The 23,303-nt window shown below is 40.6% G+C and overlaps 1 protein-coding gene across 1 annotated transcript in view; it reads right to left on the reverse strand.

Moving 5' to 3' along the window:
* Window positions 1–23,303, reverse strand: part of pcdh15b (protocadherin-related 15b) — a gene marked incomplete in the record, with an annotated part of 209,215 nt that overhangs the window by 81,092 nt on the left and 104,820 nt on the right. The window contains 8 exon segments of the mRNA XM_034214440.1: window positions 3,790–3,883; window positions 7,329–7,408; window positions 8,037–8,169; window positions 15,037–15,138; window positions 15,606–15,697; window positions 15,806–15,955; window positions 19,228–19,362; window positions 22,821–23,027. Of these exon segments, the coding sequence (XP_034070331.1) occupies window positions 3,790–3,883; window positions 7,329–7,408; window positions 8,037–8,169; window positions 15,037–15,138; window positions 15,606–15,697; window positions 15,806–15,955; window positions 19,228–19,362; window positions 22,821–23,027 (993 nt within the window).

Here is a 23,303-nt window from a genome sequence, read left to right on the forward strand (position 1 = left end):
TTTTATTGTTATAAATAAACTGTGAACTTTTATGCTACGATGTATGTGATGTCAGATAGTAACTAAAACAAAAAAATCGCAGGCTACGTCAAATAAATTCATGTGTCTGTTGTGATTTGTGATTCGTCCACATTTAGACCAATCACAGCGTCACACTCGGCCGCCTATTCTGGATTTGTTTATTGTGCATTCTGTAGACTCCCATTTATGTTTGAATTACACAATGGATATCAGAAATTGGCTCAAAAGGTCTAAGGATTTATTAAAACGAAATAACGATGAAAGAACTGCAGCCGATGCAGCTGCTGGCGACCCTGCACCTGCCGTTGCAGCAGCACGCCTTGCCTCGGCAAACCCCGGGGCTGAGTTAGCGAGCCCTGACTCATCAAGGCGGCCGCCACCAACGCTGTCCTCCGAGGCACAGCTCCTTGTGCCACTGCCCCTACCATCACCACCTGCGTTGCCACACCCTGTACCACACCCGCCAGCATCCTCCTCCTGCTCCGTGCCGGTGCCTCCACTATAGACGCTACCTTGCAGCACATCAACAGGTACTATTGGGCCAGCAACCGCTCAAAGACCAACAGCCCCAGATGATCTTGGGGTTAATAAACCCAACCAGGTGAAACTGGATCGTTATCCAGGGAGATTGTTTTCAGGAAAGAAGCGCACTTTTGCCACTGCATGGTACAACAACAGACCATGGCTTGAATATTCGTTAAAAGCAGACGCAGCCTTTTGTTTCCCCTGTAGACAGTTTAAAGTAAATACGTCTTCATCTGATGCGGCTTTTACTGTCAACGGGTTTTGCGACTGGAAACACGCATTACAGACTGATAAAGGACTGCTAAGGCATGCCGCATCAAAAGAACACATTTCATGTCTGTGAGAGTTTGCGGAGAGAGAGAGACAGATACGCGAGGGAACAAATAAGGAAGTTAGTACTTTGGTGCAGATCAGCTGGCACGGAACCGTTATTACGTTTATTTCTATGTTGCCCTTTATTTGTGTATGTATTTGCGATAAGTGTGCGTCTTTGCGCAATGCTGTTGGCCTTGCTGTTTGATATATGTGCCACAGGCCCGCAGCACGTGACGGTGTTGTGTGCCCTCCCATGAAAATCATATGCCCTCCCTTTAGATTTGTTCTGGCGCCGGGTCTGCACACACACCTTGCGTTTTGAAGACTGATAAATCCGAAATGGATGAACAGCAGCCCAGTTTCCCAGCTTTGCAGTCTATCCACGGGTAAGCCTCTTGTTTCCTCTGCCACATCTCCTCCGTCCATACCTCTGGGAAAGGTGAACAGCCAGGGGAACGTTGCTAGCGCAGCTAACGTGCACGTTAGCTAGCATTATCCACGTCTTTAGGCGGCTCTTCTGATGATGTAGTACTAGTAGCAGCTTCACTTGTAGCTTCGGTGCTGCTAGCCTCTTTCTTCTTGTGAATTATATTCTTTTTAGAAAAGAAGTCAAGTAAAAAACGTTTTCCTTCCATTATAGAGCTTTTTCGTTAGCGTTCTTGAGGGAAAGAGCTGCCGCAAAATCCGCGGGCGGTGAGCTGGCCCTGGTGTGTCACTGACACACCCCCAGCTCGCCGCGGGGTCACGAGCGTGATGACGAATCATCATTTTTGAAGGAAATCGTTTTTATTTTTTATTATAGGCCATTACTGTGAAATGTATTATGTTTTTGTCATTATTACAACAAATACACACTTGCAACTGATAAGACTGGCAATGATTTTATATTTATTAGACTATTAAAAAAAAGATCATGCTCCAAATAAGTGGGGGTACGGCGTACCCCCGCGTCCAACGCCCACTACACCACTGGGCCTAGGGGAACCTAGGCGCAGCACAAAGTTGCACTCTCCCCACTCCCAAGAACATGGACGCCAAGGCAGAGAAAGCGTTTGGTAATTGAATTACCAAATCAGAATCCAAAAATACTTTCACAAAAACATGCTGAAAGTCTGATTACAAATATAACAAACAGGAGTAACAAAACCACAAAACGAACTAACCTTTAACACAAAAATCTTACCTAACAAATGAGAAAAATAAACATACAGGCTTCTTACCTACTCTAACGTAAAACAGGAGAAAACGAATAATGAGAAAATAAATCGTGTCTACAAAGACAGGTTTAGCAGCTTTTCTTCCTACAGTCTCACAGCAGAAGAGAAGGACCGGTATACGGTCACATGTAGGTACACAGCACAACAGGACAGAGATCTCAACACGCTCAGAGTTGGGAGAAGGAGAAGTTGAGTTGATGATAAATGCGGCTTTCACACCAGCGCTTTCCCCTTTCTAGCTCCGAGCGGGAGCTTTTCTGGTTCAGCTCCGGTTTCCCTTTTCTGCTCCCGCTCTGTTCACACCGCCCAGAGCCCGACTGGTGCTGCCGCTGCTGCGTCATGACGTCATCGTTTACATCACTGATTTGCTCCCCAACGGCATTACGGCGCTCACAACAACAACAACTGCGTCGGGTCGATGATCGTGTTGCTTTTAATCACACGAAGCCAGAATAAATTGAATAACGACTTCTCCAACCTCATACTTTGCTCCAGAGTGCCGTGGTTCATTGTTTAGCTCACACTGCAGCGGCCGCTCTAAAGTATTCACTGTCCAACTCACACAAGCAGCTGATACATATCCCCAGTTCCCCTGAATGTGTGTCAGTCTGAATTGACGCTGTTTGGCATCACAACGCTGTTATGAAAGTTTCTCTGGTATAAAATGGGTGATGTTAGCATAGCAACCGAAGCTAAACTGACTACTTGCTATTGCTATCCTATTGTGGCATAAACCGTTTTCTACAGGCACATTTTACCGGCGTATTTCTATTATGATTCTACTTGTGATAGTCGGACACGACAACCTGTGCAGCCCATGTATTGATTCCATCCGATAGCTGCTATAATACAAAACAACACGTCTGCCTCTCTCCACAATGATCAATAACAGTGAACGGATGGTCAAAGTAAGGTACACATAAACAGAATGACACGAAGCCTGGTTAGCGTTGCCTGACTTTATAAAGTGTGCTTATAATCACTACTGCTTGTAGGCAGGCATGACAGTCGACCCATGTTCAGGGGAGGTGGGTTTAGTTTCCTGCACGCCTCGACGTAAGCGACGCCACCTCTTAGCTCCGAAGCTCTTGCCTCTAGACCGACAAGTCTTTGGAGCTGGAAGTGAACCGGATTCCGGAGCTAAGAGCCGGCGCCGCTGCGGTGTGAACAGGAAAACCCGGCGCTTTTCAGCTTCAGCTCCGAGCCGGAGCTGAAAAAGCGCTGGTGTGAAAGGGGCAAGGCATGAATTTAGTATCAATTGAAAAGGGCATATCAGAGGAGACCTTTTAGTCCTGCTTGATATAATATGATGTGATTATAAACTCTTTTTTTTTTATATATAGTGCAAACTTTCAAACCCATTAAAGTTTTCAAGGCCAGATGAGCCTTAAATATGATTATTTTCCATGTTGTTATCCTCTCATCCTTTTTTTCCAGACTGATTATTCTGCTCAGTTTCAAATCCATTGTTACAGATAGATTGTGGCTTGGTAATTATGATTGCTATTATTACTGAATGAGATACTTTCACCAAAAATTGCCTCCGATATCCGTTTTTTCACACAATGCCACAGCTGTTGTTTGTGCCATTTCACTGTGAACCCTTTAGCTTCCCTCCTGACAGCCACTCCGTTTAACTCCACTGGGGATGTGAAACAGCTCAAGTAAAGACAAGCAGTTGATATCTGTTCAGTACAGCTCAGTTTCTTACCCCATCTGGGTGTCCGTCTGAGGCTGTGACCACCAGGGTATAATAATCCAGAGACTCCCTGTCCAGAGACTTGTTTAGCACCAGATACCCTGAACTGCAGAAGAAAGCACAGACAGAGCGACAGGTTAACTCCTGAGGCATGAGCTTGAAAATGGATCAGAACAGAAAAATAAACACAGAGTGACAAAAAAAGAACCTACAGTATCGGAGCAAACACAGCAGCATGGTGGTGAGGTGTCTTTTCATACACAAGAGTCTGGATTGTATGAGAAGCTGCAGTGTGTTGATTGCTTATCATGTTGATCATTCGTATGCTGATACATCCAGACATTTTAAGTATTGTCTATGGTTATTTTGGATCATGGGAAGAATTTGGACACCTGTTTTGTTTAATTGAACTGTTTATATTTAAAGCTTTAGAGGCAACTTTTCAGAAAATGATAACCACTGCATTGAAGTCTAAGAAGTGAATTACTAATGGAGCAATTGGTTCATTTTATACCCATCAGCAACCCAATATGTTATCTGTAAAGGAATATTTTGGTCTTGTTAAAGTATATAGAGTTTAGTGACTTGTCCTCGGGAATCTGTTTAATGGTTGAAGTGTATTCCTGCCTGTAATGTGATCCATAGCTTCTCAGGAAGACACAGGTCAAGAGGTCATCTGATGTCTTGTGGGGGAGAAGCTTGGCTCATGTGGGTTTACAATGCAACGAGTCTTTGTCTCGACATCTGGCATGCATTAAAGGAAAACCCGCGTGTTTGAGGGCCCTCCTCTTCTCTTTGTATAGAGGGGTGCTTGGCGCTTTTGGGCAGAGTTTGCTGGGATCTTACAGGAGAACTGTGATATGCTGTGAACTCTCCGGCCGCTCAGGCTCTCAATAAATATCAGTGTATTGACAGGCGAATCCAGTTTCACTCATTTCATGATTGGCTCAACATTGCTGCAAAGAAGTTTTTACTTCACATTATCAATCTTAAGTGCTGTTACTACAGTGTAATGGCTCACACAGTAATGTATCATAACCAACACTAAGGGGACAGACTTTTCACCAAAGAAAATCATTTGAGTGTGAAATATTTCAAAACCACAATAATGTTTAGAATCTGCAAACTGATTAATTACACATTATTCAGTGACTTCATTGCATTTTACAGATTAATGACAAATTGGGTCTCAAAACATCAATGTATGGGTCTATTGGTACAGAATGTGTAAACACTGACTTGTATTGAAATCTATGAATGGTAAAAATAGTGGAAAGATACAAACCATCAAACAGCTCCTTGAATATGGTTCTTTTATAACGTGCAGTGTACGAATAATTAGTTTTATGTAACAAAGACACTTACTGAAGACATATCATCGCAGCCTGAAGTTACTGATTGAGTAAAACTCAGCAATCAAACATGTCCAAACCGAAGCAGAGAGATACAAGTCAGATTTTGGGGCGAATGATTAACGCATAAGTAAAAATCAACTCCAGAAGATCAACAGCTTCAGAGCAGCCTGTCTGAAACTTGTGACCAATCAAAACCAGCAGAACCCTTTGATGTTGGTGTTGATTGATTTCACTACTTACATTGCCACGGGAAGATTTACATAATGATTGAAGTGTTTTTAATTCAAGCTATGATCATGAATTAGACACCATCTCAAATGCAAATGTTCTCCAAATATTGACAGTGACTGTGTGTGTGTGTGTGTGCGTGCGTGTGTGTGTGGAGATGATATATGGTCTACAGAGGGAAATATGTGGAGCTATGTTTTTTTCACAAAAAGCGTTTCTCGTCTATTTATGGATGATTCATTAAAAGAAAACTCTAAGGCATGCACACAGATACACACATCACACACAGAGATACAAGCACATATATAGAGATAAAGACGCACACATTTACACACACACACACACACACACACACACACACACACACACACACACACACACACACACACACACACACACACACACACACACCCATACAGTACCATGTATGCATCACTTCAGGGGACATTACATTGACTTAAATGCATTTCCTGGAGACTTATCCTAACCTTAACCATAACCAACACATGCCTAACCCTTACCCTAAACCTAAACCTAAACCTAACCAAGTCTTCACCCTAAAATTAATGATTCCCCTCATGGGGACCTCCAATTTGTCCCCATAAGGGAGGCGAGTCCCCACACGTGACTGTGTAAACAGATTTAGGTCCCCACAAGTACAGTAATGCTAGGACACACACACACACACACACACACACACACACACACACACACACACACACACACACACACACACACACACACACACACACACACACACACACACACACACACACACACACACACACTGCTCTGAAACCAAACATCTGCTACAGCCTGTGTGATGGACCCACATTAAACCCATCATTCATGATGAACCCAGGATAATTCAAATGCATTCAAAATTAAAATGTTGACAAACCCCCTCACATGTTGCTGGCCCTTTAATTTATGTATTCAACTAAACTGAATATTTTAACAATTAGTGTGTGCTCCATCAATGGCAGCCACATTGTAAACAGGACTAACAGGAGTAGTTTAGGGGACACATTCTGCACATCACTTGATCCTTTGCCATTGACAGTCTTGACGGCATGTTACATTCATTTGGTGGGGAAATAGCCACTTGGCTTGTCCTAATAGTGTCATACTGCACAAAGCACAGCTGTGACACGGAAACATTTTGACATATATTGGAAGGTTTCACAATGTCCAACAAAGCCCCATCAACTACTCAAAGAATGTAAAAATGAAAGCCCTTAAATTCATTTTAATCTCTGCTGTTATGGATAACAGGGGGGCCTTTTACTTAGTGTTTTTCTTTCATTCTAAATACGATTTTGTCTGCCAGTCGTTGTTTCCTTCCGAGCTCTCGGTAACAGTTATCCATCTTTTACTCTTCCCTGCGCCATTATCTCTTACTCTTTTTCTCCCCCTCTTTCCTCCATGTCCTTACAATCTCCTCCATCTCTCATTCTTCTTTGTTTATCTCTTGCCTTCTCCCTCAAGAAATGTAGATAGGATCTTTCCCTAGCATGAGAAATGCATTTTTAATGAGCAATAAATGAATAAATACAACAAAAGCCCTCCGAGTCAGTGTGCAGGTGGTGAGAGTGTGAATGTGGGAGAGGGAATGGGTGTGTTTATGTGAAGCCCCCGACGGAGAAGAGCCCTGAGTGATACAATTTAGACAGCTTACAACCACACACACACACACACACACACACACACACACACACACACACACACACACACACACACACAACCACACACACACACACACACACACACACACACACACACACACACACACACACACACACACACACACACACACAAGAAATACTTTACTGCTTAAGTGTCTGGAAATATTGACTTCAACAATGTCCATAGTGTTGATCAAACTTGATGAAATAAGTTCGTGTGTGTGTGTGTGTGTGTGTGTGTGTGTGTGTGTGTGTGTGTGTGTGTGTGTGTGTGTGTGCTTACTTCTGCTGTAAAGCAAAATGTCCACGAGAGTCTCCACTGTAAATGTTATAGGTGACAGGGTCCCTCTCCCGATCCACTGCCTGAAGAAGTACACACAGACAGACACAATACATTGACATGATATTATTCAATTTCCTTTAGTACATTTGACCCGTGCTCAGTGTGTTGTATGACAGTGATATCCAACATGACGTACTTTTGCATTAGTAAAGGCTAAGAGGACGATTGCAGAGAAGCTCAAATAATTTGAAATGGAATAAAAGAAAATCTGTATTTTCAGTCAGCAGTAACTCCTCAACATGTGTAAAGAAACTTTAACAATTTAAAACAGAAGATGAAACTGATAATGTAATCAATAGAAAGTTTGAATAGCTTGCTTAAAGTCATGATGGAATAGTAACCTAAAATAAATGGACAAATGGTTAGTACAGAAAGCTAAAAGTAATGGATACATAATTAAAATAGTTGATAGATGCATGACTGATATAGCTCAAATAAATGACTTTGTTCAAATAGTTTGTGAAATGTTACGCCTGATACACCCAGCGACTGCTAATCTGAGCGTTAAGAAAAACTGCAAACTTGATAAAACTTACCAACAACATCCAGTTTGCAAAGTGTATTTGTATGGAGCAGAGGTGGAGGGGACAACAGCTTGTATAAAGTGTGATTGTCCCTATGTGTGTGACAGAAAGAGTGATTGTGTACCTGCAGATTGAGTAGTGTAGCTCCAGTCCTCATAGCTTCACTGATCTCCAGGTTGTACTGTTGTCGGGGGAAATGGGGAGGGCTCTGATTGTTCGGGGGCAAAACTTCGATATAGACCGTGGTAATGGATGACCTAAAGAGAGAGAATGAGGAAAATAAGTTGTGTAAGGCTACAGATAAAGAGAAAGCCAGTAACAGAAGCAGATAAAGACGGAAAAAGTTGGAGAAGGGATGAGAGGAGGAGGAGGAGAGCTGGAGGGCAGCACAAGAGGATAGTGGCGAGAAAAAAAATCTGTGTCAGGAAGGGTGAATGGTCTATTATTTAAGTTAAGAGTGGCTGGCCAGTGTTTGTTTTGTTGCACTTCCTGCTGTGTTTGGCTAATCAATAAGAGCTTGAAGTCAAAGACAGTCTGAGAGGCAAACAGACAGTGCGCTGCCGCCGGGCTTTACAAACGCCTTTTTCCAGGTTTAAGATGCTTTCTTGCTTTATTTTGACAAACGTATCGTGCTGATTCAATGATTCGCTTCAGTAGATAGGCTAATGCTGTTTTACTGTATACAAAAGTATGCACACATTCTAATAGAAGAATGTCTGTTTCTTTTTAGGGCAAGAGTACTCCTTAATAATCTGAATGTATGAGCCCTGAACCAGAGGGCATACACCTTTATTATCATGTTAGAATGAATACTAAGGGGTTACACTCAGTGCATTTAAGAATGAGAGTAGTGATTGATGTAGATGATCATTAAATACATTCATAGAAAAAAGCTTACTTAACCAACTGTGGTTAAAAGAGTGGATTCATGACTTTGTGACAGGTGAAAAAACATAATTGACATTTTTCAAGAGGGATTTGCAGGAAAGTAGGTTTTATAAAAGAAGACTGAAGAAAGAAATTGGCTTAAAGTTAATTTAGGGAAGTCAAAAGTTTTTAATTTGTAGAGTGATGACACCAATTTTTATTTTATTTTGAGTGGTGTACAGTCTGACATTAAATAGTTTTACTTTTGTAAAATGAAATCTTAATTATGCCATGTTTTCTTCCCCTCTGATAAAAAGCTTTGGCGGTTCAATATGACGCATTTACTGACATTTTTGTAATTAACATAACACTTCTTACACCATGTCACTTTAATGAGCTTCAATTGACAGAGCTGTTTATTTCCAAGGCTGTAAACAGCTTGTGTCAGTTTTTCTTTCTGAAGATATTACCTAGCAGAAACTTGTTTAGAGAACTACATTTGTCAGCGTTCTGGCGAATCGACCGCCTTACATAATTGAGAGATAACAACGCACTAAGTGCAAATTAAACTCAGACCCAACTGGAAGCAGACTTGACATCTGCTATACCAATTATTTTAGATAACGCAGTCATGTTTTTTGATCCTGGAGAAGGCCTTCCCACAGGAACAATATTGATGAGAGCTGGGACTCTCAATAATGATGCTCCACTGGCGTTCAAAATAAAACGCTCCACTTGCTGGGAACTTGACTTTGTGGAGACAGATCAGAATACTTAAAAAACTATCATTGTTTTTTAATATCTCACGACTACACCAAATGTACCATCAGACTTAATAGGATTAATCTCATATCTAAAGGAAATGATGCTGCAACTTTTACACAGAGGTCAAGAAGAAAATGTATAATGTATTATATAAAAATATTATAATTAAAATATACTGTACCAAATCCCCCCTAACTTTGAGTTGTTGTCTCTTCACGATATATAACTTTATAGTAAAAAAACACAGACAAATTGTCAAATACACTGTGTATACTTTATGTGCAGAATGTATTTAAATTAAAGGGGCTCGATTAGGCTCATTTTCAAGATCATATTTGTATTTTGTGCCTCTACTTAAAAAGACGACAACAATCTAAATTGAATTAACTAATATTAAGTGCCAATATAAACACTATTTACACATGTTCTTAAGCAATATGTTGTGTCATAAAGGTCAGGTATAATCACTGAAAAAAGAAGTTTGATTTTGAAAGCATTTGGCTGTACAGCATGAGATTGCATGACCCCATAAGGTCAGTGAGGTTATCAGGGTTAGACGTATTCGATTATCTCCCCTCCTGCCTTATTAAAGGAATTTGAAGTCCCGGTGCTTGTTCATATAAAACAAACAGTTGCTCAATAAAGATTGTCTGGACTGAAATGTCACATTACAAAGAAAGACTGCATTTCCCCAGCCTTGTAACTCGATAATACAATTCCAATTTTGTTACAGTGGTCATTACTATCTCTAACTTTATTACAGGTTGGAGAAAGACCAAATACTCCCATTTCCTAGTTTTGCCCCCACATGACTTGAGTGATCTTTGGTTTACTCAACCTGAATTTCAGGATGACGAACGGTTGGGGTTTAGATTGTGTTTCTACATAGAGAGGGCTGAGTTCTAGCAGGGAGAGATTAACTCCACTCAAACTGGATCATGGACTGAAAAAGCCAAAGAACCTCGGGTATAAACAATAGCCCATAAAATCCGTTTATGTTCACAAAAATAAGTAGACAAAGTCTGGGAAAACTGGAAGCTGCCAGAGAGAGTGAAAGCCTGTGTTTTATTAAAACAATTCAGATGGCATTATTGATGAAAAGTGATTGAGGGAATGGAGATTATTCAGTTGTAGTTCCTACTGTAGCCTATTTTCCCTCGTCCTCTATCATATAATTCTGTTTAACAGGCAAGTCCTTCTTTTTAAACTATTCTTTCTAATTCATTATGCATTTTCCAGTTCATAGTCATTGTTCGATATAGCTGTATCTGTGTGTACAGTACACACACAAACACCAGCCCACATGCGAGTACAAACTTGCACGATAAATGAACTTGCTGGTTTGCACACAGCACTCAAATATTACTGCTCATTGGCAAAGTGTTACTCATTTTTCCAAGTAAGAAGCCCAACACTGCTTGCGACTTGCGTATTTTACAAAACGCCTCTTATGGTACAAAATGACTTCTTTATCTTGAACTCTATCTAGTTATTTATCTAACATCTTACCCTATCTTATCTGTTCTCTCTGGTGATGCCCTCTTTTCTCTCTTACCCGACAGTTTGATGAAAGTATAAATGAGACCCCCGAGCGTAAGCTGTTTTCAATATTCTGGGGGTGCTTCTATCTAGGCCATGCAAAAGCACTTCTAATCTGAATGAAACACGTATCGCAAGGGTTCTTCAACAGCCCCCTGACATGGAGATGTAATACTGAGATGAGATCCAAAGTCATTAAAAATGCTGTGATTCATGTCTTCTAGGTGCCTGCCAGCCAAAAGGCATGCAGCTCATTCATGGTCCTGACCCATAGTTTTAACAAATCAGGTAGCAGAAATGGATATTGATTTGCTATGTGGGTCATGTTTTCAGCTGAGATAAACAGGGGGTCTGGGGAAATTTGAGGACAATCTGGACCAATAATTGGAACCACCTCAATCTGCAGTGGTTCAAGTTGAGTATTGATTTGGCAACTACAACATTTGAGCCATGTACGAGAGAGGACACACATTTATTTTTTACGAGTGATACAATGTGTATTTTTGAGCGATGAATCCATGCAGTAGGGAAAAGTAAATCATTATAAAATAAATGTTTGCCTGGGAGTGCTTCCTCGACTCATAAGAAGTTGGTTTGGGGGCTCTTTGGATACGTTTAGATGTAGACACAAAACTCTTAAGACAAGACAATCAGTTTTTAGGGGGGACCTATTATGTTCTTTGGGGTTTTCCCTTTCCCATAGTGTGTTATGTATATGATCTGCAAAGCTAAAACCCCAAATTTCCTTTACCTCCCACACAATCCCCCCTGCCTAAAACGCCTCCATTGGACTCCTTAGTTTACTTCTGTAACATAGTGACATCACAGAGTAACACATGCGCTTCTATTGGCTAGCGTTACAACACATAGGCTAACTGGCGGGACATCTCTAAAGCCCCTGTCACACTGTCCCGAAATTGACACCCGATGGACACACGAATATGGAATTGTGAATTTCGCACGAAGATGGCCCCGAACCACACACGAAGGCAACATTTACATTACATTTAGGACATACAACTGCAATGAAAGTACCAAAAACAATTATGTTACAGTACTATGATACTGTACTGATATCTTCAGACTTTGTTCTTTACTTTATCCGTCGTTATATGTAGAAAATATTACGTTTTCTCCGTAATGTTATTTCCATAACAACAACAACTTCCTGTCAACTGTCCTTCAAAATAATATATTATATCCTTTTTAGTTTCACAGAACACAAATTGGGTTATTTACATAATATATTTACATGATTTTGTTGTGCAATAAAACAACCCGATGGACACACGATAAAGGAAATGTTCAAATTCGGCTGTGATCGTAGCAACATCGGGCCATTCGTGAGGGCATCTTAAGCCATCGTATGACCGCCGGTGGAGTTTCTCAGGCTCCGGCAGCAACTTCGTGAGCGGTGGCAAAATCTTTGGCATGCCAAAAAATTGCCGAAGGACCTTGCGAAGGTTCATTTTCGTGTTGAATTCGTGTGTCAATTGTGCCCTTCGTAAGGCCATCGTGAGGGCATCTTGTTATCATCGGTGCCATCGGGCATTCGCCCCGATCAGAGTGAGGGCGAATGCACCGATGATAACACGAAGATGACACGACTTGACAAGATGCCCTCACGAGTGCCTTACGAAGTTGCCGCTCACTAAGTTGCTGCCGGAGCCTGAGAAACTCCACCGGCGGTCATACGATGGCTTAAGATGCCCTCACGAATGGCCCGATGTTGCTACGATCACAGCCGAATTTGAACATTTCCTTTATCGTGTGTCCATCGGGTGTCAATTTCGGGACAGTGTGACAGGGCCTTTAGTGGTTGACAAATTACAAAAAAGACATCCAGCTAACCAAAGATGTACTGTAACAGTGTAGGCACAAGATACAGATATGCACCTGAAAATGATCATAATAATGTCCTCTTTTAACAATTGAAATATCTTTTAGGCCTTCATAAGCAAGTCAAAAAAGGCTTCAATACTGTAAACTTTTTAATATCCGCGATGTTGAGACATTTCAAAGCTTTTAATTATTTGTTTTTAATAGTTACAGATGTCCTGAGGCTGATCCACTATTGGGAAGTGTGTATTTGGAGTTTAGGGGCTATTTAAAACACTGCAAACATTTTGCTTCTGAAAACCTATTATATTAGTTGGGGTGATATAAAAACGGTTGCAAGCTGTATTGAAACTACCATGCTCTACCATGTGAGGGTAACATATGCACTAAGAGTAGCAATGTCTGGTAAAAGAAAAGAGAGAACTGCAGCATTATATCTTTTTTGAAACAGTTATAGGAGTGCAATGCTAAATTGGCAGTACTTTTTGATCAGTTTGTCCTTTCAGGTCAGCTTGGCATTGCCGGTCTCTTAGAGATTTAAATCAACATTAGAGCACAGAAACTTTTATCCAGAGAGACCAACATATCTAAGAGAGGCAAGGGGTTTAATGTGGACTTCAAAATGGCTCACAGGGGAGGTGACTGCTGATGGACACACTGTCATATGCAAACCGTTCATACTGCTTTCCTACATTGTAAAATGTAACTGGGTGCCAGGGGACTTGATTGGATTTGATTACATTTTCATCAAGACAGTGATGAACAGAAAGGTCGCTGACAGCTCAAATTAGACATCTGACCATTCAGAGAGTTTCTGAATACTCCCTATTGGACTATAAAACAAACTGCCTGTCACACAAGCCTACGTCATCGTGATGGTAGCAGCAGCATTGCCTTTTTCTCAAACAAAAATCTTAAATAAGTCTTCCTGTGTGTCAGTAACTACGTGCTGCTTTTGTTCAGCGCTTCTTGATTGAAGACGTGTCCTTTCTGCAAGGACACTGCAGTCTTAATGTATCCTTTTGTTGAGACATTCCAAAGTGCAAAATACAAAGAAGTACATCCAAGTGAGCTGTGAGTTTCAGCAAACAGCAGGCTGCTGCTCGTTCTGGCACATTAGCTCAGTTTTGTACGGCTTTTGTTTTTATTGTTGCCAATATGGGTTTTCCTTATGGTGTTCCTGTATTTGATGACACAAAATAAGACTTAATAGCTGAAAGAAGGAAAACATGCATGCAAAGACGTTAGCTCTCTTTTTTCTGCATCCTACAAAAGCACATGCCTCTGTTGTTTGATGTTTCCTGAGTCATGTTGAGGCATAGTGCTGAGAAAACTCTCTGCTAGAGCAGCTGTGATATCAATCTGTTAAAGAATTGTAGATTGACCACATTCCAGCGGGTGAATGATTCGCATTGTAATTGCTAAAAATAAAATTTCACAATTTGACGGCTCTCTGTCAGACTTTAGCTACCGAATCAATACCCACACACAGAGTTAACAAATATTGGTAGCAGATGCATTTATCCATGAAATAACCCACGTTCAGGGAAAGCCTGAGTTTGTGAGCTGCTTAAAAGTTATGGCTCCTTATTGATTTAATCCATGAAGGCGAGATGAATGGCAAGAGACGGGAAACAGGGGGTAGAAAACGAGAGAAGAAAACGTTACTGAATCAAGTCAGTCCTTAGGAATGTGAAAGGGCCAGAGTGTATTGCATTATGTTTCTTTTACCATCTGTGGTAATTTTATTTATTTTATTCTAGTTCCCTGTGTGCCTACATTTGCTGAAATTGTCCCTTGCACACAGTATCATTTTCTTTTCTTTCCGTTTCTCGAGAAGAGGGTAACTACTAGTGAGACACCATTCATTACCTTTCATTCGGTGCCAGTCACTTCACTTTTCCTTTTCACATGTATACTATCAATTTCCCTCTCTTAGATTCCTTGCCTGCCATTTCCCAATATAAAACTATAATTCATGATATATTTTTAGAAATGAATCAAATGAAAAGGGTGAAAAGATGGAGACACATTCGGGGAAAGTTAGAAAGGGCTAAGGAGTGTGAAAGCTCTGGGAATCTGACAGTAAAATACAGACGGAGATCAACTCTAACCTTCTCTGAGGTACAGGCCCATTGTCCATGGCTTCTACAGTCAAAGCGTAGCTCCGCCCAACAGTGAGATCAACGGTTGGCGCCACAGTAATGATCCCAGTGCTGAAAAAACAGAATATTCAGTATTCAATGATTATGGATATATTGTTGTGAACATGTGAGCAGAGCAGCAGAACCGTCCTCCATCAGTGGATGCATTCAGGAACGATACTAAGTGTAGGTCATCCTCATTTTGGCAGTGCTCATTGCCAAACATTTCTTCACAGTGCTTGAACAATTACATTTAAGCATAAAACTACATTACAGTGGTGTCATGCTTGATGTACACTTAAATGAGCTTTTTCGCTGCCTGTGAAGAAAGTGGTTTTGATAAATAACGAATTTTTTTTGTTGTTCAAACGCATGTGACAAGGAGCACTAAAAGGCATGTTGAAACTCCTTCTGTGAAAAGCCTTAAGAGGTGCTGCTAGATGTTTTGTTTAGCCTTTTTAGAGCCATAGAGGCATTGATCATCTCATCAAAGAGGGCTTTTCTTCCAAACTTTTACTTTATGAGTCAAATATATTCACCTGTTGCCAATAATAAAATGTCCCTGGTCTCCAGCTAAGATCCGGTAAGTGATCTGACCGTTGGGACCTGCATCGGAGTCGACTGCTGCGAGCTGGAGAGAGATACACAAACACACGAAAGTAAATGATGTTGCAAACACTAAAAACATCCCACAAGTACGGTAAGAACTTTTTGTATTAATGTGTTTCTCAGTGCGTACCTTCAACACAGTTTCTCCAGACATCATATCAGTGAACAGGTTGACATTATAGGAGACATTAGCAAAAGTGGGAGTGTTGTCGTTGGCATCCAACACGGTAATCGTCACGGTAACAGGGATGCTCTGCTGGACGCCGTCTGATGCTAAAAGCTGTAGAAACAAAAGACAAGAACAATGTTTGTTTTTTTGACAAGAGGAAAGAAAATGAAATGTTCCCTCTGAGCTACAAAAAGCTACCTTTAGAGAATCCTGAGGTGGGCGGACTGTGTACACAATGTGTCCTTGACATCTTCATAGTGTCTGTTTGTTCTCTTGTTTCTTTTGAGCTGTTCTGTGTTTTTTTCAATCCAAATCCCTGCTTTTTGGTTTATTTATACGCTTTTGGCTGCGACTAAGAACTCAAACACCATTTCCTTTCAATAATTGCTGTTCCCCACTGCCTATAATGTTTGCTTGAAATGTGTTTAAGTCACAAAAAGAGACATAAACAAACATTTGCTTCCCATTAATCATGTTAATGTGCCTTGAACTTGACTTAAGATATCATTCTACAGTTTCTTCTATGACATTTCTCACTAGGACATTTCAACACTTTGATAATATGCTCTTCACTGTCTTGCCATGCTAACCTTACATGTCCCCTCTGTTGGCTGTAGCTTATTAAATAGCGCAGACACTTGAGAGCTTGTCAATTTTCTCATCTATCTCAGATGTCGAGCGAATAAGCACATTTCTCAAATTGATGAGCTGTTTGTGTAACAAGATCTCAGTAACCATTATAACTATGTGCTCCTTGTAAATACTGTATACAACTGTGTTATTTCAGCTTTTTAGATCCACAGAGAAACTTCCATTGTGTAATTAAATCTAATGTAGCAAAGTATTTCTTTACTTGGTATTATTCCAATGTATTTAAAGAGAGAATGAAACTTTAAACACTGAAAGGTGGGAAGACTGTCTGAGCTTGCTGCCAAATCATCTTAAAAATACAATTAAATATGAAGAAATAAAATGTTTAACGTAGCAAGCAGGCCTTATGTCATGATATTGGTCTCTTTTGTCATTCAAATAACATACAAACAATTTAAAATGCACGCTTTTGTATGTAAAAACAACACTTGTCCGTTCAAATTGTCCATCCATAACGCATGTCAGTGCACATCTACAGAAGCAGTAGAAGCTTCTTCCCTGATAGCAATCTCCTCCTCAAGCTCATCTGCCAAGAAGCTGATTGACTCCTTTAAAATGAAAATCATCCTCCATGTCTCAGAGCTCTCTCTCCCTGACTTTAATTTCTCCTGCAAGGCTTTCATGATGATTACTGTACACCTCTGCCGTTCAATCAATACACAAGTTCATCTGCTTTTCCCGTCTTTAGATCCAAATAGCTGCACGCAAGCACTGGCATGCATTACCTCATACAATATGCTGCACTCCCACACACGTACGCACACCGCCATCACACCCTGAGCGTGGTGGAAGTAAAATGAGTAATACAACAGAGTAGTACAATCCTGTAGCAAGCAAAAGTCCTCCATTCAAAATACAGTACAAAAGTATTTGCATCAAAATAGACTTATTATAATAAAAGTAAGAGTGCTCATATTGCAGAATTCGCCATTGTTCAGATTATATTGTAAATTATTCTATGAATTGTAATTATTGATTCATTATCGTGTGTATCACTTTAAAAGGTCCCTATTATGCTAATTATTAGGTTTCATTTGTGTATGTTGTGCTTTTACTGTGACATGTTTACTTGCTTTAATGCTCAAAAAGTTCTTTATTTTTCTCCTACTGCCTGTGCTGCCCCACCTCTTTTCACCCTCTGTCTGAAACCAGAGCCCAGTCTGCTCTGATTGGTTAGCTGGCCAGCTCGGTTGTGATTGGTCAACCGCTTGCAGTGCTTCTCAAAGTGTGGTCCGCGGACCACTGGTGGTCCGTGAGCGCCCCCTAGTGGTCCGTGAGTATATTGGTAAAATTTCACATTTGAAATAAATAAATACATTTAAGTTTTCCGCACTCTCGCGGGAATATCTCCGCAATGGAGCGAGCTTAAGTTTCACTTTCAATTGCATGATATAGCCCAGATAAACACCTTCATCACACATGTGGCCACTTGTTTGTACCATTTTCAGGCGATTTGTAAAAAACAATGTGTTTTTGGATATTTGTGGAGTTAGGTGGTCCGCGAGTGTTTTTTTATTGGTTAAGTGGTCCTTGGCATGAAAAAGTTTGAGAAACACTGGCTTAGAGAAGTCCCGTTCCTTAGCCTATCACGTACAATGTGTAAGCCAATAGAAGCACACGTATTACGTAGTGATGACACTTTGTTGTAGAAATAATACTTGTAAAAATACAATACCATTTTAGCTTATCGTACTTCTTATATAATACATTTATCTTTAATACATCTTCGTCATGTATTTTTGACTTATATTTGTATTGTTCCCCTTAAACTGAAATTTGACTGGAGTTAGCATGAGTAAACACCTGTAGTGGAGTGATATGATCAATATTTGCCTCTGGAGTGTAGTGGAATTTAAGTATAAGGCAGCTGAACATGTAAATACTCAAGTACATTACAAGTTCCTCAACTTTTTAAAGTAGTACTTGGCAAAGAAGCTGCTGAAATAGATTGTACTGAAATAGGAATACAAGAGTGAGAAAGGCCGATTGAGAAGTAGACAGCGCAACAAAAGAGGGTAAAAAAGGGTGAGAAAAGGGCCAAAAAGTCGAGTGGGAGAACAAACCATAAAGAACACAAGACATGCTGGCAGTGATACTGACGGAAAGAGATAAACACAAAGGAACAGCCATCACTCTATAAGCCCTGTTTTTTTCGACATCTATTTCAGTACAAGTAAGTACAAGAGCCAAGTTCTGACTGCATGCTGAAAACTTGCCAACCATCCATGAGAGCCCTGCTAGCCTCCGCTAAACGAAGCTATAGAAGCTGTGTTACAATATAAAAATAAAATGAATATTTAAACAATAGTGAAGGTTAAAGTGTCTCCACTGTCTACATCTATGCTTCCCATTTCCTTTCAATCTATGTCAATGTTTATTTTCTCTTTAATCTCCTGCCCTATTAATCCTAAATCTGTTTTCCTCCCTTTTAAAAGTGCAGCCACCTCTGCATTATCTCCTCCTCACTTGAAATGTGACGGCCTCAATGGAGCTACACATTCAACACATCCCTCTTCTCTTTCCTCTCCATCTATCTCACTCTCCTCCTGTCTTCAGCAACATGTTTCACTCCTCCTCTCTTACTTTGTCTACCGTTTGCCCCTCTTTAGTAGATAGGAGTCTTTTTTCAAGGCCGCCACTACGGTTCGTTAAGGGTGTCTGGTTTGAGGTGAGTTATTCAAATGCAATCAGAAGATTTTTCTCACACACACACATTTTATAGGCTGAAGTACCGTGAATTTATAGGAGTCCTGTGTCTCTCTGTCCAGTGGCTGCACCAGGGTGAGATATCGTCTGATTCCAGTAGCAGACACAGAGAAAACATTAGAATAGCTGTCCAATGAGAACTGGAGCTGAGGGTCCCTGGTCTGTTGGAGAGAAAGACAGATGTTTAGAGGAACAGAGAAGACATTCAAGTCAATACATTTTGTCTTTTGTAACCCAGGGAGGATACTATATCTGCCGTATCGCTCGCGGAGCATACATAAAGCTGTTGCACATTTATATGTATACATTTATATTGTATGTTAACATATATTAAGATGTAAAAAAAAAAAGGGAGAAGGGGTCGGATTAAATAAGTGTAAACTTCTTCCGACCCCTTTTCGGACGTGTAATTAGCTAAAGTTTTGTTGTTTATTGATATCAGACAATAATTCTATAGATTATTCAATTATTAATTAAATATTTCATTTTGTTGCATTCATTTGTATAGTACTGTATCATGTCTGTATCATCTTTTGTTTCATTTGTATTTTCTTTGGTTTTACACGCTCGAAAACAAATAAAAATAAAAATAAGCACCTTAATGTGGAAAAAAAGGAATTCACCGGCAATTCAGAAACAATTTTGGTTGCTTTGATGAACATGCAGTGAATAATCAAAAGGGAAGATTTTGAGAAGGGAATGTTTCCCCGGCTCTCTTTCTCACACATTTGTATATGTTTTACAAATCAGAGCAAACAGGAATAAATAAAGTGGAGAGACAAAGCAAAGGAAAAATGTTTCCATAATGCAAAATAGCAGCGAGCAAAACAAGTGCTTAAACAGGAAGGTGAATGAAAAACATCTCCAAGGTTTTCTTGACATAAAAAACGTTCCTAAGATAACTGTGTGTGTGTGTGTGTGTGTGTGTGTGTGTGTGTGTGTGTGTGTGTGTGTGTGTGTGAGAGAGAGTGTTAAACTCAGTGATGGAGAGGCAATTCAAGTCCTCCTCTGACATTACCCCCACATGCACCTTTTTTGCTGTGTGTATGCAGTATAAATGTGTGTGTGTGGCCTAGCATTACTATACTTGTGGGAACCTAAATCTGTTTACACAGTCATGTGTGGGGACTCGTCTCCCTTATGGGGACAAATTGGAGGTCCCCATGAGGGGAATCATTCATTTTAGGATGAAGACTTGGTTAGGTTTAGGATTAGGTTTAGGGTTAGGCATGTGTTGGTTATGGTTAAGGTTAGGATAAGTCTCCAGGAAATGCATGTAAGTCAATGTAATGTCCCCTGAAGTGATGTATACATGGTATGTGTGTGTGTGTGTGTGTGTGTGTGTGTGTGTGTGTGTGTGAGCTCTCATTCCAGATAAGGCTAGCTCAGCAGGGTAGGGAGGCTGATAATATTGTTGATGTAGCCTGTGTAGATATTGAGTCATAAATAAGCACGCACACACGCACGCACACACGTGCACGCACGCGCGCACACACACACACACACACACACACACACACACACACACACACACACACACACACACACACACACACACACACACAGAGTCTGCAGATACATAAATAAAAGTGATGGACGGCACATAAAAGCAATTAGGACTAATCATCATTGTTGGTACTTAATGCTGGTGGAAAGACCGGGGTTAGCGGTATTTAAAATAGCTCAACGTATATCAAACGCCCAAACACACACACATTATCCCCACTAATCTCATTCTTTATGTGGGGGTCTTTTAGAAAGCAACCAACCAAAGCTTGTTTTATTAAAATGCCGACGCCACATGTTAAACAAACTAAGCTCAGGGGAATGCATGGGCGATAACCATGGGCGATAACCATGGGCGATAACAATGGGCGATAACCATGGGCGATAACCATGGGCGATAACCATGGGCGATAACCATGGGCGATAACAATGGGCGATAACCATGGGCGATAACAATGGGCGATAACCATGGGCGATAACCATGGGCGATAACAATGGGCGATAACCATGGGCGATAACAATGGGCGATAACAATGGGCGATAACCATGGGCGATAACCATGGGCGATAACAATGGGCGATAACCATGGGCGATAACCATGGGCGATAACAATGGGCGATAACAATGGGCGATAACCATGGGCGATAACCATGGGCGATAACAATGGGCGATAACCATGGGCGATAACAATGGGCGATAACAATGGGCGATAACCATGGGCGATAACAATGGGCGATAACAATGGGCGATAACCATGGGCGATAACAATGGGCGATAACCATGGGCGATAACAATGGGCGATAACCATGGGCGATAACCATGGGCGATAACCATGGGCGATAACAATGGGCGATAACAATGCTGCGCACTGTACATTCTTACATTATCACTGAGAGGCAATATTTTCCTAACGGGATTCACGTTGAAATTAGATAGGGCACGTCACATACGGCAAGCAAGGCACAAAGAAGAGAATGGGTCAAACAAAAAGAAAGATTTCTGAAATGTACACCTCACTGGCTCGATATTTGATTTCTGTACAGTACTTCCTGTTTTAACACTTTCACCATGTTGCGGGTCTTGATACCATATGTGATTGAAGACATGAATGTGTACAGTAGAATACACACTTGCGACCCCCAGATGAAAATTAAAGTAAGGAAAGTTTCATAGTGCCATAATATAACGATGACTGTTGGCCTGCCTTAACAGCATTTGTCAATATATCTTAGCAATTGTAGCAAAGCCTGTTTCCACGTATTAAAGTGGTTGGCACACAGCTGTATTAAAAGTGATTCTAAAATAATTTTGTTGTGTGGTTTTATTATTTTAGCCTTTTAATTTATACCATTTGCAAAACAAACGGGCATAGGTGAAATATGGATTCAACAGTATGTTTGTCTACTCCTACGTGAGCTGCACAAAAAAGCTATTGCGACAGTTTTATTTTCAAAAATCCAACGAGGCACTGGCTCGAATTAAGAGGACTGTTTTGTTGCCTGCTTTTGCCAATATTATTCCAAAATCTAAAATAATTTAGGAGGAATAAATCTCCTTGCTTTATGTCCGTTAAATGTGTATGTGCTCTGCAGGAATGGAGAGCTCAACAGGTGTACCAACAGCAACGTGTGGGCTTTGCGACTTGTCCAATTCCATCTAGCAAAGTGAACATCTCAAATGAAAACTAAAGCAAATTATTTTTACGACTTGGCATGATGTATGAATATAATCACATAGACCAGTGGAAGCTTCAGATAACTCAGACAACCGGGGGAAAGGTTTAATCAGCAATCTTAATTGATACCTACAGGCATCTCAAAAGGAAGTAAATGTTAGAAATAATGTAAATGACTCCTTCGAGGTTTAAGGCTGCAGCATAATTTGAAAATAAATATAAATATAAGCTGGTCATAAACTCTTAAATGAAATACATGCATTTAGACAAAAGTGTTTGAGTATAAAAGCCATATGTGTTAAAGATGAAAACTGCACTGTTCTCTATATTTCAAATATCCTCATTCTTACTATAAAGTGTGACATTTAATTGTCAGAACATATCAATCTGCTCATTATGTCTTCAGTCAGTGATGGCCCTGTGTGCTTTCATCCTCACCTCCTCCACATCGTTATCCAGAGCCACGATGGCCAGCGGTGCAGAGAGACTGGCAGTTGTCGCTATGGTGGTTCCCACGGGTGATGCCTCACTGACGTAGCCATGGTAACTGGTCTCCAGGAAATAGGGTGCCTGGTTGTTTTCATCCAGAACTTCTATTTGAAGGTTGGCGAAAGCTGGCAATGGGTGGCCATTGTCCTGCTCTGCCTAAAGGGGAGACAAAATAATTGCTCTTTTTGGCTGCAATGCTTTACCTTCTGTTCTCACCCGCCACCACTCTGCTGGTGAAGCTCTTTTTAATGATATTGCTTCCCATAATAAATATGTTAGAAGATACAAAAAATGTCCTCAAGAGAGTAGATTTTATTAAGAGAAAAACTGCACATGAAAGTTGATCTTAACCTCAGAGCAGTAGTAAATCCCAATTTAGTCTCGATGTATTCCTCTAGAAGAAGTACAATTTCTACATTTAGCCGATCAGTG

This window comes from Gymnodraco acuticeps, unplaced genomic scaffold (assembly GCF_902827175.1).
Source record: "Gymnodraco acuticeps unplaced genomic scaffold, fGymAcu1.1, whole genome shotgun sequence".
In the NCBI taxonomy this organism is placed as follows: Eukaryota; Metazoa; Chordata; class Actinopteri; order Perciformes; family Bathydraconidae; genus Gymnodraco; species Gymnodraco acuticeps.